At 42.4% G+C, this 14,238-nt stretch overlaps 1 protein-coding gene across 4 annotated transcripts in view; it reads left to right on the forward strand.

The window, feature by feature from the left end:
• KIT (KIT proto-oncogene, receptor tyrosine kinase) overlaps nt 1-12,222 on the forward strand; it is an 83,654-nt gene extending 71,432 nt beyond the window's left edge. For 3 of the 4 annotated variants that reach the window (XM_072775086.1, XM_072775085.1, XM_072775087.1), the window contains exons 14-21: nt 581-731; nt 2,615-2,706; nt 3,184-3,311; nt 4,414-4,536; nt 8,030-8,141; nt 8,255-8,354; nt 8,708-8,813; nt 9,870-10,251. In XM_072775086.1, coding sequence (XP_072631187.1) covers nt 581-731; nt 2,615-2,706; nt 3,184-3,311; nt 4,414-4,536; nt 8,030-8,141; nt 8,255-8,354; nt 8,708-8,813; nt 9,870-9,998 — 941 coding nt within the window. In that variant the 3' untranslated portion in view covers nt 9,999-10,251. Of the gene's footprint in view, nt 1-580; nt 732-2,614; nt 2,707-3,183; nt 3,312-4,413; nt 4,537-8,029; nt 8,142-8,254; nt 8,355-8,707; nt 8,814-9,869 lie in introns of all 4 variants that reach the window. The other variant, XM_072775083.1, reaches the window with a different exon arrangement.
• Nucleotides 12,223-14,238: the final 2,016 nt, after the last annotated feature.

The raw sequence follows: 14,238 nt of genomic DNA on the forward strand, positions 1-14,238 counted from the left end.
CTTCCACATCATGACCTGTTGGTAAAAATTCCTGCCCAAGTTAATCGGGTGCCTGTTGACTTCAGAGCTGCAGCGTGAGGTTTAATTACAGCCCCGGAAACACTGGTGGCCGGTAGTGCTCAGAAGGCAGGTGGTGTCCTGGCGTGCCAGGTGCTCACCCTCTCCAGGGTCATCTCAGCTGGCCATCCTGTGCTGTCGGTTTTCCTCTGAGGCTGCACTTTCTGCCCTTCATCATTTCCATAATAACACGAGGAGAGGGTGTGAAGCCCTGTTGCATATCGAAGTGGATGGAAGGATTAGTGCAGGAAATTATGATGATTGTAGGATATTGTTGAAAGTTGGTAACTTGGATGTAAGTCAGGCCAGGCCCCGAGCACTGACCTCACTTAGGAAGGGGTAAAAGGAGGCTTACTTGTTGAGTTGTCCTCCTCAGAATGCTGGTTTTTGCTAAGCCTGCTAAGTATTTGCCTTATCAATGAACCTGAATGAAAACGGTCATGATGGCCCCTGAGTCTATTTAAAGGGGGCAGGATCGTCTAGAGAGCTCACCTCTCTTTAACCTTCTCTTACATATCTGCAGGGCCCACCTTGGTCATTACTGAATATTGTTGCTATGGTGATCTTTTGAATTTTTTGCGAAGGAAACGTGATTCATTTATTTGCTCAAAGCAGGAAGATCACGGAGAAGTGGCACTTTATAAGAACCTTCTGCATTCAAAGGAGTCTTCCTGGTAAGACTGATTTACATAAATAGCTGTCAACAGGCAGTTCAGGGGGTCGAAAGGGTTTGCAATCAAGGCTGATTCTTTAAACAAATGAACAGAGGTACTTCGAGGTGCCAAATCAGAATTATTAAATCATTTAGGTGTCGTCAACAATTTAGAAAGTTTGAATAGCGTTTGTAAAGATTTAAATAGTGTTGAACTTAGATTTTTATTGATTTTTTTAATGCATCTTTAGTTTTTTTTTTTTTCAAAGTGTTCTGTTCAATTGAATAATTCTGTACTTGTTTCACTTATCAGGGCTCTATTCTCGTGTGTCCTTTCATTTATTCTGTTGGGCTTGGTACTGTATGCATCTCTGCAGTGAGACACTGTAGGGAAAATGCTAAAGTCTGTCAAGTTGTCTCGGTAAATTTCTTGAAAACCTTTAACGGAGTGGCAAAAGAGCTCTGAACATATCTCTGCACATAGGTTTCTCACCATCTACCTCTGAATTATTTCCGTATACCTTGCCCTTCTTTAAAAAAAAAAAACTCAATCATGCTATAAAAAGGCACAACGATTCTAGCACGTGTTTAAAAATTCTGTACCTTATTTTCATCTCTTTTCCTCTTTAATATCCTTCTGAATTTGAATGACGTACAAAGAGCTTCAGATTCCTTTAAGAACAATTAGTGTGGCTTAACAACCAGAATAGGATTCCTCTCTGCCTAGCCTTGCCTGTTCTTTCCAAAGGTTGAGAAAGATTTCCTAGATGCACCCAGCCCAACAGAAATCATATTCATCATGCCCAATCCCTTATACTTTATATTTTTGAAGTTGTGTGGTGGATTTTTTCCTCTCCTTTCTATTCGTTCTGTCCCCTACGTTTTGAGATGGCAAGACTGTGTTTCTTAAACTTAGCTCCAGGCCCTCTAGAAGGCCTCAGCAACTATTATTGATGGGTGGTTACTTCTTAAAGACCTTTTCTGTACCCCTTGACTAAAGGGTTTCTTCACCCCAGGTGAAGCCTTTTCATTTTACTTTTTTTTTTTTAGTCCTATAGACTTGGGTAGTGTCAAGTGGTAGTAAAAACACATTACAAACCACCTTTTGTTAGTTTCTCCAGAGCATATGCTCCTTATGTGAATAAATGAGCCACTTTGCCTTATTTCTAAAACCTTGGCCCCATACATGTTTTTCAACTTGCTGAAATAATGGCTCAAATTGTTCTATCCGATGTCGTGTTCTTTGTGCTTTGGGATCCCATATGGGACTGGAACCACCAGCACACTCTGAAGGAGATTGTTGTCATAGTGTTTCTATGCTAATCAGAAGCAGGAAGTACTAGAAATCTTGAAGACTTTCCAGCCAAATGTTGCAGATTCAAGAGGTCCAGATGGTTCAGAAAATCATCCAAATTATTGGTGTTTATCTGAACTAAACTTGGTTTTTTTAAACCTTCTTCCATCAGTCGCTCTATGTTAGCGATCCCTGCCTTCCTCCCCATCACACATCTCAGAGCTCTTGCTCTTCTCGTCTTTCTTGTGTCTTTCATCTTGTCTCTTGGGGCTAATTTAGAGACTTTGAGGGAACAGGGGATACTGTTTATGGTTCTCTGTTTCCATTACACCTCTGGTGTCAAGAGATGGGACATTTCTAACGTGAGTCCCATCTATGAACACAAAAGAGACCGTCTCATTCCTGGGCATCGGGCCCTGATGTTGAATATTAAAAACTCCTGTATAACGAACAAGCTTTTCTTCATTCAAACCTAGTAATACTTTCTCTGAATAAAATCAGCCTCTTACGTAAAAAGGCAGTGGGGAGATAGAGCCTGCCCCATGGGAACTCCCCCATTTTCCCATTTTATTCAGTCATAATTTGATGGATGGATATTTCATCTCTCACAGCAGTGACAGTACTAATGAATACATGGACATGAAACCCGGCGTTTCTTACGTTGTGCCAACCAAGGCAGACAAAAGGAGATCTGCGAGAATAGGTGGGTACCTATCAAATAATAAAAACAACTTCATTTACAAAGGCTTTCTCATGCTGCTGGGAAATACATTACTATGCCCCATAGTGACTGGTTCTCCTTTCCAGGAGGGCCCGATGGCAAAAGTCAGTGGCAGGTCAGGGTTCCAAGTGAGCATTGGGGTGAGAGAGTGTTCATTATCGTATAGGAGCATCTCACTGCATGAATGAAGATATATGTGTATCAACTAGGTATTTTACACATCAAAAAAAAAAAATAGGAGATTTGTGTATTTATCCACCATCCTTCTCCCCTGAAGCCCCAGACTGTGAATATTAACTTGGTGCTTGGGCACTTAACTTTCCTCAACGCCGGGTGGGTGACTTGCCTGCGCGGTCACATCAGTTCCTTATTACCAACCTTTGGTATTGTTGTTGTGCTGTCTTCTGTTTTCCAAGCTTTGAGGCTTAATTGCTAAGAAAGTCCTTCTTCTCTTAACAGGCTCATACATAGAAAGGGATGTGACTCCTGCCATCATGGAAGATGATGAGTTGGCTCTAGATCTAGAGGACTTGCTGAGCTTTTCTTACCAGGTGGCCAAGGGTATGGCATTCCTGGCCTCGAAGAATGTGAGTGGATGTGGTTCTCGAGGAGTATTGCCAACCCCCCCCCCAATCCCCTAACTCCAGTGGCGCATTTTAGAGTTCATAGTTAGAATGCACAGTGTCATTTTGAGAATGCACAGTGTCGTTTTGAAGTGTGGTAACCCAAAACAGGGGAAATTTCATTTCTTCATGTTCCAACCGCTATCTTTTTGGAATTCCTATTCTCATTTATAAGCTTTAAAGTATAAGCCTGTCTAAATGAACTTTCTATGAATTTTTTTTTTTTTATGCAGCAAATTCATTTAAAAATCCTGGTTCTTAGAATACAGGAGCTGCTCTTAGAAAATAGAGAATGGTTTCATCAGCAAAGGGAGGCGTTACCTCATGCAATTGCAGTGCTTGGTGAAGCACATGCTTGGGTCTTGTTGAAGTTGGGCCTCAGATATCGTGTGGCTTCATGAAGTGTGGGGGAATAAGGAATCGGAGAGAATAATAAGCATTTGGGAAAAAGGTAGAAATGGGAAGAGAACGAAGGAACCAAAGCAAGGAACATGGCTCTGGAAGGGTGAGAGGAATTCAGTAGCAAATGAGACTAGCAGACCAGGAGGAGGGAACAGATCCTACCCTTAAGTGTCATTGGTGACATTTCCAAACAATTACGAAATTAAAAGAGGGATATAGGATGGCTGAAATAAAGAGCCTCTTCCCTGTGTCCTCGGGAGACATCAAATTGGAGTTGCAAAGACATTTTAAAAACTCTATAAAAGGACATTCAAAGAGAAGCATGCAAAATGAGGTTTTGGTTTAAAAAATATGATACGACTATTTATAATGTATTTTCCTATGAATGAAAGCAAGTCATAAGAAGAAAAAAAAATTTATTCGAGTTGGTTTGGAAAGCGATTATCGTAATTAAGGTCCTAAACGATGTGAAACACAAATTTTGAACATCATTCAGAGCATAATTTAGATCTTTATTTTTGGTGCACCGAAGAGTTTCAAGGCAAAGCCAAGGTACTGGATTTGTGTGACATAGCAGCATTCTCGTGTTGAACAGAGTTTTCATTCTTGAAGAGTTTAAAATAAATGTAAATGGTTTTCTTTTTCTCTCCCACTCTCCTAATAGTGTATTCACAGAGACTTGGCTGCTAGAAATATCCTCCTTACTCATGGTCGAATCACAAAGATTTGTGATTTTGGTCTAGCCAGAGACATCAAGAATGATTCTAATTATGTGGTCAAAGGAAACGTGAGTACCCACTCTGCTTGACAGTCCAGTGAAGGATTTTAGTTTCAAGTTTTTCTAAGAATTGCTTTTTATGAGTTTCCTAATGCAAATCCTACCTTTGAGATACCATGCATTTTAGCAGTCAAATTAAGTGTACTTCAGCAAAATTTGCATGGTAGGCTGAACATTACTACAACTAACATTCCGATAATAGAATTCCTAATTCTAATTGTGTAATTATGGGGCATGTGAAGGAAACAGAAATAGCCTTAATTTTCATTATAGCCTGAGAATAGCAATGAACTCTATTTTGTTCAAGTGAAACAAATGTGGGCCTGAAGGTCACAGCAGGGGAATTTTACTTGGAGATTGACATGCTATGCGCAAAAGATTAAAATCTAAGATAATGTTCAGAATTAGGTATGTAGAATGTTGGATCTTCTAATCAATAGAGAGCATATTAAATAGGTTCGTAAGTAATAATTGGGTTAGAGAACATAGTGATTTTATTTCAAAGTGCTTTATGTCCCTGCCAATTCTCCATGTAGCATCAGAACAAGCCCCTGGCATTGGAGTGCAGTGTCTTCACATTTTCAGCGTTGGAGAAACTAAAGCTCAGTCTATTTTATATATTTTAGTAATAAGCATCAACTAAGTCTGACACAGGTCGGTAAAGGCTGAAACCAGAGCCCACGATCTCCAGAGCAACGTCCCATTAGTATGGGAAGCCATATTAGTCCTGTATCTATGTATTCTTCTACATCGATTTGCCCAGACCCATTTCCCCAGTCCAGATTTATTTCTGGAGGTAACTATTTATGTGCCTTATGATAATGTAATATTTTCTCCTCCATCACCATGGCATCTCTGTACTTGACTTGGTTTTGTAGAAATGCTGCTGGCTTTACTTCCTGATCAAATCATGTATTTCTTTCCTTGTTTGATTAATTAATTAATTAATTTATTTATTTATTTGAGAGAGAGCACCAGCAAGGGGGAGGGGCTGAGGGAGAAATAGCCCGAGCAGGGAGCCTGATGCAGGGGTTTGACCCCAGGACCCCGAGATCATGACCTGAGCTAAAGGCAGATGCTTAATCCACTGAGCCACCCAGGTGCCCCTCAATGCATGCATTTCTAATAAACCTCTTCTAAGACTAGGTTCCATCATTATGAGGGTTAATGGAAGCAAGTTCTCTTCATCCTGGTCCATGCAGTATTGGAAGAAAGAATGAAGGGCACGAGGAGGAAGGCAGCAGGTTCAGGACCCAGTCTCCCCCAGTTTGAATCTGGTTCCGTCGTTAGGTGGCTGTGTGTTATTATTTGGCAAGAATTACCCAGTGCCTCTCAACTTTGCTTGTTTTCCTCCTCTTGGGAATAATAACTGTCACCTGACTCATCACGTTGTGAGGATTAAATGAGTTAATCTATGTGAAGTGCTTAAAACAGTGCCAGCCACATTGCAGCTAATACATGGCACTTGTTCTTCCGAACTGTTCTTTATAGATGTCTGATTTGGAATATAAATAATCATGACAGTGGTTGTTAGGCTGCAGCTTCTTACTAGCTTGTTACTGGTTAGTGACCATAGTTGGAATGGAAAAGGATGGGTTAGGTCCCACCAGGCTTCAAGATCGGGGGCTCCAGCTCAGGGCCATTGAACTAACCAATTACAAATCTCTCCTCACCAAGCTCACACAGCTTGTTACCACCCCAAATTCACTATATCCACAGTCACTGAGATGTCCCTGTGTCGGTTTCTCGGAAAGGTCTTTCACAGGCCCCTGAACCCAAGACACCTGTAGTAGGTCTCAGGTTAAGAGCCCCCATGGGAGTATTAGCATAAAATCTGGGAAGGGGATACTAGAAGGCTTTCTTCCTATCTTTTAAAAATATTTTATTTATTTATTCATGAGAGACACAGAGGTAGAGACACAGGCAGAGGGAGAAGCAGGCTCCTTGTGGGGAGCCCGATGTGGGACTTGATCGTGACCCTGGGATCACGACCTGAGCTGAAGGCAGATGCTCAACCACTGAGCCACCAAGGCACCCACTTGCTCTCTTTCTTACTTTCTTTTTTCCTGCTGGCTAAAATAACTTTAACGCTAGAAAAAAGATGGTCTTCCCAGTTTTCAACCCTAAATGGATTAAGAGAAGGATTGATGTAGCTTTTTATGGTAGATTAAGATCCAAGAACCCACAGTGTCTATAAGAGGAATAGTCACAGCAAGTTTGGCTCAATTTTAGCAGAAAGGGTTTGGGATGTGAGGTTCAGCTGTTGAATTTAAAACCCGAACTGCCGCTCGCCACCTTGGAATAGTCATGGTCACCATAAGCCCCTACTGTTCATTGTGTGTCTGCTTATGCGAGGCATTTGCTTAGAGATTAGTGAGTCAGCAGTACTGTGCTAAGCACCTTTGGCCACCCACACGATCTCATTTAACCCGCAAAATGACTCATGAAATTTGAAACGTTATTTCTTCTTGACACAAGAACATATTGAGGCTTACTTACAGATACTTAAGTGACGTTTGCAATGTATTTGTAAAGGATAGTTTGGGTTTCGTATGAGAGAAAACCCAAAAGAAGAGTCAAAGAAGTGTCGTAGTCATAGGCCAGAACAGGTGTAGAGCTTCTGTGAAGCACTAGGGACCAAGTCCTTCTACTCTTCTATTTTCTTACCATGGCTGGTGTGGCCCTCCTCGTTGGGCCGCGATGGCCACCAGATAGCCAGCCACCAGAGCCAGAGGCAGGATGGAGGAGGGACAAGAAGGAAAAGAGCAAAGGGCACATGCCAGCCATGTCTTAAGAAGGCTTCCCTGCACCTGCCATATCATACTTCCCACTTAGTGGCTGACCCTGAGTCACGTGGCTCTGCTAAGCCGCAAAGGAGCTGGGAATGTAGTTTTTATTGTAGGAGGGCCATGTTTCTCTTATTAAGGAAAAAAGGGAAAACATATTCAGTGGCAACTAACAAATCTCTGTGTTAATCAAGGCCAGTGGTGGAGCCAAGAATAGAACCCATGTGTCTGTCTCTGACATCTGTGCTCTTAACCACCATGCTGTATGGACTCAGGGTGCCCCCTGCCCCGCCTTTTTAAAAGATTTTGTAAGAGAGAAATTGAGAGGGAGAGAGAGCATGAGCAGAGTGGGGGTTGCAGAGGGAGAAACTGACTCCCCACTGAGCAGGGAAGTGCCATGTGGGACTTGATCCTAGGACCCCGAGATCATGACCTGAGCCGAAGGCAGACACTTAACAAACTGAGCCACCCAGGTGTCCCTCAATGTTCCCCATCTTGAAGATGAGGGTAGTACCATGTGAGCCACCTATTTCAGAAGTGGGGAGGAGTCCTCTGAGGTCATAGGGTAAAAGGCCTTTGTGAGATGGCCGTCACCTTCTCACCCTCACCCCCTCAGCTGGAGCGATGTCTGTAGGAATACTTTCTATTCTTTCTTTCTTTTTTTTTTTTTGAACTTCTTAATTAACATTGCCGGATCTGTTGTGCTTCCATTACAGGCTCGGCTACCTGTGAAGTGGATGGCCCCTGAGAGCATTTTCAACTGTGTGTACACATTTGAAAGTGATGTCTGGTCCTATGGGATTTTTCTGTGGGAGCTCTTCTCTTTAGGTAAAACGCCTGGGCAAAGGCACCTTGGTTGGGCGAGAGCATCTTCTTTAAGGGGTTAGCAGGGTCCTGCTTGCTTATTATTAATGCTGATTTGCAAACCGTTTGTGCCTCAGGAAGCAGCCCCTACCCTGGGATGCCAGTCGATTCAAAGTTCTACAAGATGATCAAGGAAGGGTTCCGGATGCTCAGCCCTGAGCATGCACCTGCTGAAATGTAAGGGCCGAGATATATTTCCCTTGAGATCATGCTTCTCCTTTTATTTTCCTTTTCAAAGACCGAAACCTGAGTATTGAGGGTTTTCACTAGGGTTTCATGGTTTGAAACAGCAGTGTCTCCTGGTTCCTTCTTATGACATGTCGTGATCAAATGTCATTTTTGTAGCTTCTTTTCATAATCTCTTGTCACCAAATATACAGAAAGTTTCAGCAGCCTTTCACATGCACGGTGTTTTAGTTCATGCGTGATATGTCCAGTTTGCATGGCCCTGGAATTTTTTTTGAGACTGTCGCATGACACCTTAGGCTAAGGGCGTTGAGGAGTGACAGGAAATGGTCCTCGCTCTGCAGGTATGACATCATGAAGACGTGCTGGGATGCTGATCCCCTGAAAAGGCCGACGTTCAAGCAGATCGTGCAGCTAATTGAGAAGCAGATTTCAGATAGCACCAATCATGTGAGTTCACTCCCGCCAGCCGTAGAACCTCCCTGCTTTCTCCTGGGGTTGTCAGGCTCTTGGGGTTCTGTTACCCATCCCTTCTATCCTTGGCTCAAGCAGTGTACTAGGCTTCGGGGAGGCTAGGAAGGCAATGGAAACAGGTTCTTCTGGACCAACCCCCATCCTGAGCCTGCCATACAGATTTGCCATGGTTCCTCCCCACCCCAAATGCTGATCATGGGGTTGGCGTGGTCTCTGCCTCACGTGTCTGGGCCATTCAGCCTTCGGACGGTTGGGGTAACGTGAACTAGAATAAAAGCACAGAAAAGACAGCTTGTTACGGCCGTGAAATAAGCCTTCTGCTCAAACAAGCATAGCCAGAAATGGCAGCTAGCTGTCATGCCCACAAGCCATATAACATGAAGAGCTTTTTGAGTTTGGGAGATCCCTGCCAGTGATTTAGGGGAGCAGGGGTGGAATTCAACAACTCAAATCCATTATTTCTCCTCCCCCTCTTACGGAAGAATTAGTGATCCTTACTTTAACTCAGATTTTTTTAAAGCTGCTTTTTGGATGGATTGGCCTGGAGCTATCCTTTCTAAAAGCATACCACTGGTATTTTGGGGTTAAAGCTTGCTCTTTTGGGTGTCAGAGCATGTTTCAAATTAAACAGCGTTCCCCACCTATGTGTTTATTCTCAGCAGAGGGCCCCTGGGAAGGCCACCCGTTTCCCAGTAAATGACATCAGCCATTGGGTTATAGTTGGCTACAGAGGTTTAGAAACTCTTTTAATAGGTTAGATAGTACTTGTTTCCATATGTGTCCCAGCAAAAAGTAAATTTTTTTTTTTTGGCCATCACGTCTTATGCATCAGACCTTGGGGGAAATGAGGAATAAGACAAAGCTTATATTTTCTTTCATCAATATGGGGTTTTGGCTGTGAAAGTCTTGTAAATCTCTTCTCCTTAAGAAGCTTTGTGAGTTATTTGTGATCCTGAGAATGCAGATGTGCCCCCCTTGTTGCTGTGTCTGTTGTGGGGACTGGCATATTAACTGTGGACTTGTTTTCCTCAGATTTATTCCAACCTCGCGAACTGCAGCCCCAACCCAGAGCGCCCCGTGGTGGACCATTCCGTGCGGATCAATTCCGTGGGCAGCAGCGCGTCTTCCACCCAGCCTCTGCTGGTACACGAAGATGTGTGAAGCAGGAGGAGTGCCGGGGGTCTCCCCAACAAGAGCGATCCCTGTTCTTTTGGTTCCTATACTGGTTATTCTGTCCTCCTTCGGCTTGCATCCTATTCCAGGGTAGCGGACACCCCTCTGTCCCTCCCTCTTTACGAGCACACCCTAATTAGTGGCCAGTGACTTTTGTCATCAGCCACCATCCTGTTGTAAGAGTTCAGACTGCATATTGTATTCCCAATAGCAAGGAAGCCCCCATTAATGAAAAAAAAAATAATACAGACTTGGAGCAAGGGAGGATGGGATGGGCTAGACACCCCGAGTCCTTTCCAAGGCTTCTCCAGTTTCTGTTTGAAAAGCACAGTTGATAGTTTATTTGAATAAATGGCAGTGGTCGCCTTTGGGCCTCCTAACCATCCATAATGATATGATGATGCAGCAAGATTAGAAGCTGAAACCTGATCTCTTGATGTGGAAAATGGAATGTTATTAGAACAAAGGGCAGAAGCTTATGAATGTCTGGGCTTAAGAAATCTAGTATTTCATGCTGGGAATGAGACATAGGCCATGGAAAAATGCTCCCTGAGCATGAATAAAGACTCGCTGCTGTGCATGAGCCTTTGTACTACTGACCTGGTTTGTAAATAGAGTTTGCTATTAGGACGCTGAGAATTGGAGAGAAGGCCTCCCCAGCCAGCATCTGTATATACTCATCTATAAATTGTACATGTTCCTATATTTGAAGGGGGGGGGACCCACAAGATGTAGTTTCTGGATACGACCCTGGCTCAAGTCTGCTGTGTTGTAGAAATAGATGAAGAGCCAGACAGGATTGAAGGAAACCGTGCTTTTTCTTTTCTTTTTTTCTTTTTTAAGAAAAAAACCCATAATTGCCAAGCACAATCTTCACAAAAATCTCCTTTTGTAGTCTATGAACTTGCTCTGCAGATTCTCCAGAACAAGCCTACCAGCTTCAGAAAGAATGGCATTGCGCTCAATGGATTTGATGCCGTTTGAAAAAGTGACTTGATTTACTACTGCATGACTCCCGCGGGAGTGACGATACAGTGCTCTTTTAGTTTGGATTCTTCGGTAGCCAGAAATTAAATTTAAATCCAGCCTCCAACTGCAGGCATGTCCTGGACGCCGGGCCAGTACCTATATAAGTGTGTGTGCGCGTGTATGCGTGTATGCGTGTGTGTGTGCTTGTAGAAAAATATTTCTGGGGGTGTTCTTTGCCTTGAGACCAGGAGGGTCCTTCAGTACCCAAGTAGTAGCTTGGCTTTTATCATCAGTACTGCTCATTTCTCTGAACCTAGCTGTCTAGAGGAGCTTCCCAAAAGCTTACATAGCGTCCATATAGGAAGCAGAGTGCTTAAATACTTATTTATTTGCAGTCCACCTACACTTCAAGCACTCTGTTGTTTAGACTCAATATACTGTACCTATTCCTTAGACCTAAGGCTACTTTCCTGCTAAAGCATATTTAAATTTTACCCTTTATGCTGTAGCCTCGATATTATTCTTAGAGTTCACTTTTTTTTTTTTTTTTTTTTTTTAATTAAACTCACTGCCCAACTGTCAGAGGTCCGCGTGTTTGCGGTAAGGTTCGTGTGTTGTCCTGCGAGATTCAGGTATGCTGCCTTCATGGTTCCCCCCTCCTGGGTCCCTTAGACTACATTTTAGAGAACTGTGGTCATTTATCTGGAAGTAACCATTTGCACTGGAGTTCTATACTCTTGCACCTTTCCAAAGGTAACAGGTTTTGGGGTTTTGTCGTCACGTAAGAGATTGTCGCTGTTTGCTCTCCTTTGTCGGAAACTTTCCTTTGTGTTTCTATTGACTTTGATTATGGTAAGAAAAGTGGTTGTTAATTGTAGATGTCTAGGTACTTCAGGGGCACTTCACTGAGAGTTTTGTCTTGGATATTCTTGAAAGTTTATATTTTTATAATTTTTTTTTACATCGGATATTTCTTTGCAGTGGCTTAATGTTTGAAATTATTTTATGGCTTTTTTTGTAAATATTGAAATGTAGCAATAATGTCTTTTGAATATTCCTAAGCCCATGAGTCCTTGAAAATATTTTTTATATATACAGTAACTTTATGTGTAAATAAGTAAGCGGTGCAAGTTTAAAGGATGTTGGTATTCCATGTGTTTTTTTTTTTTTTTCCTTCCTGGTATGTTGTCCAATTGTTGACAGTTCTGAAGAATTCTAATAAAAATGTACATATATAAATCAAGTGGAATTTTTTGCTTATTTCTTCAAGCTTAGTGAAACCCAACCTCAAAGTGTTAAAGTGCATTCACTCTGACATTAGAAAGTTTGTTCCTGGCAGGCCTAGGATCTGAGCAAGACCGTCGCATCACTAGGATTTATATACTTGAAGATTCAACAGATATATTAAGAATTTAGTATGTGCTGTATTTTCTCCTTTTATTTTTGCAACCCAGTGTCCCCGTGTAAATTGAAAAATAAATATAGGAAACATTTTGAGAATACTATGCATTGCTATGATTATAATTAGGTTGATTTGTGTGAAATGACCGTTTATGTGGGCAAAATGATAGCTAAATAGCAATTTCATGTGGTTCAGTCTGATATAACTGGCATGTTTCCTCCTGAAAGAGATTGCCTAAAAATGAACGTGAACTGTAAAGTAATCCACAGGGTTGACATGAGGACTCCCAAGACACTGGTGTGTGTTCTTGTTGGCTTGGATTTTGAAAAGAGTTTTGGTCCATCATGAGATGTTCATGCTCTACCCTTCAACCATTATTCTCACTTGCTTCTGAACAGTTAAGCTCTGTCTCTTGCTTGGGGGAAGGTGATTTGTGCCAATTAGTTGGGTCCTGTCCTGTGGCCGGAGCATCCTTTGTGATTAGGAAATACTGTCCAAACCAGGGAAACCTGTCCAGGGCCTGCGAGTCCTCCCATCTTGAAACAAACAACCACCCTGAACCACAGAATCCTCCTAAAAATGAGTTAGGCACATAAAACACCATCAGTTTTGATTTTCTTTATTGACGTGGCGTCCAAACCTGCAGAAGTTCGCTCCAGAAGGGAAAAGGAAGAAGGGTGAAAGGTGCGACCTACAATGAAGAAGAATCCTTTTACAGGAGGGAATGGTGTGGCCAGGAACACTTCAATTGTCTGTGAAAGCACCCACATTTCTGCCAAGCTTTTTCCATTATTATATTACAGACAGGAATGAATGCTAATTGACCACAAAACAAAGAAGTCCTTTCTTTCTGAATGTTTTCAGTGTCATTTAGACTTTTTCATTGTGTGAAATCTTGAGTTAAAAGCCGTCGACGGCCCCTGTATTATTAGCCTCCAGTTAGTTCCCTGACTGGCCCAGCTTTTCTCTTTTCTTTTTAATTCTTTTCAATTTTCCTTAAATTCAATTAACATATAATGTATTATTGGTTTCAGAGGGAGAGATCAATGATTCATCAGTCTTATATAATACCCGTACTCATTACATCCTGTGCCCTCCTTAATGCCCATCCCCCAGTTACCCCATTCCCCCACACCCCTCTCTCCAGTGACCCTGTTTGTTTCCAGTATTTAAGAGTGAGTCTAGTCTCTTTTGGTTTGTCTCCCTCTCTGATTTCATCCTGTTTTATTTTTTCCTTTCTTTCCCTATGATCCTGTTTCTTAAATTCCACATGCGAATGAGATCATATGATAATTGTTTTCTCTGAACCTTCTAGTTCCATCCACATCATTGCAAATAGCAAGGTTTCATTTTTTGATGGTTGAGTAGTAGTCCGTTGTATATATACCACCTCTTCTTTATCTATTCATCTATCAATAGACCTCTGGGCTCTTTTCATAGTTTGGCTATTGTGGACATTGCTGCTATAAACATTGGGATGCAGGTTCCCCTTTGGATCACTATGTTTGTGTCTTTGGGGTAAATACCCAGTAGTGCAATTTCTGGGTCATAGGGTAGCTCTATCGTCAACATTTTGAGGAACCTCCTCCATACTGCTCTCCAGAGTGGCTGCACCAGCTTGCATTCCCACCAACAGTGCAAGAGGGCCCACCTTCCTCTGAGTCCTCGCCAGCATCTGTCCTCTCCTGACTTGGCAAATTTTAGCCATTCTGACTGGTGTGAAGTCGTACCTCATTGTGATTTGATTTGTATTCCCCTGATGCCGAGTGATGTGGAGCATTTTTCATGTGTCTGTCGACCGGCTCAGCTTCTAATCACACAGTAGCATCAGGTGCTTGATGTCCTGGCTAAACCTGG

This window comes from Canis lupus, chromosome 14 (assembly GCF_048164855.1).
Source record: "Canis lupus baileyi chromosome 14, mCanLup2.hap1, whole genome shotgun sequence".
NCBI lineage: Eukaryota > Metazoa > Chordata > Mammalia > Carnivora > Canidae > Canis > Canis lupus.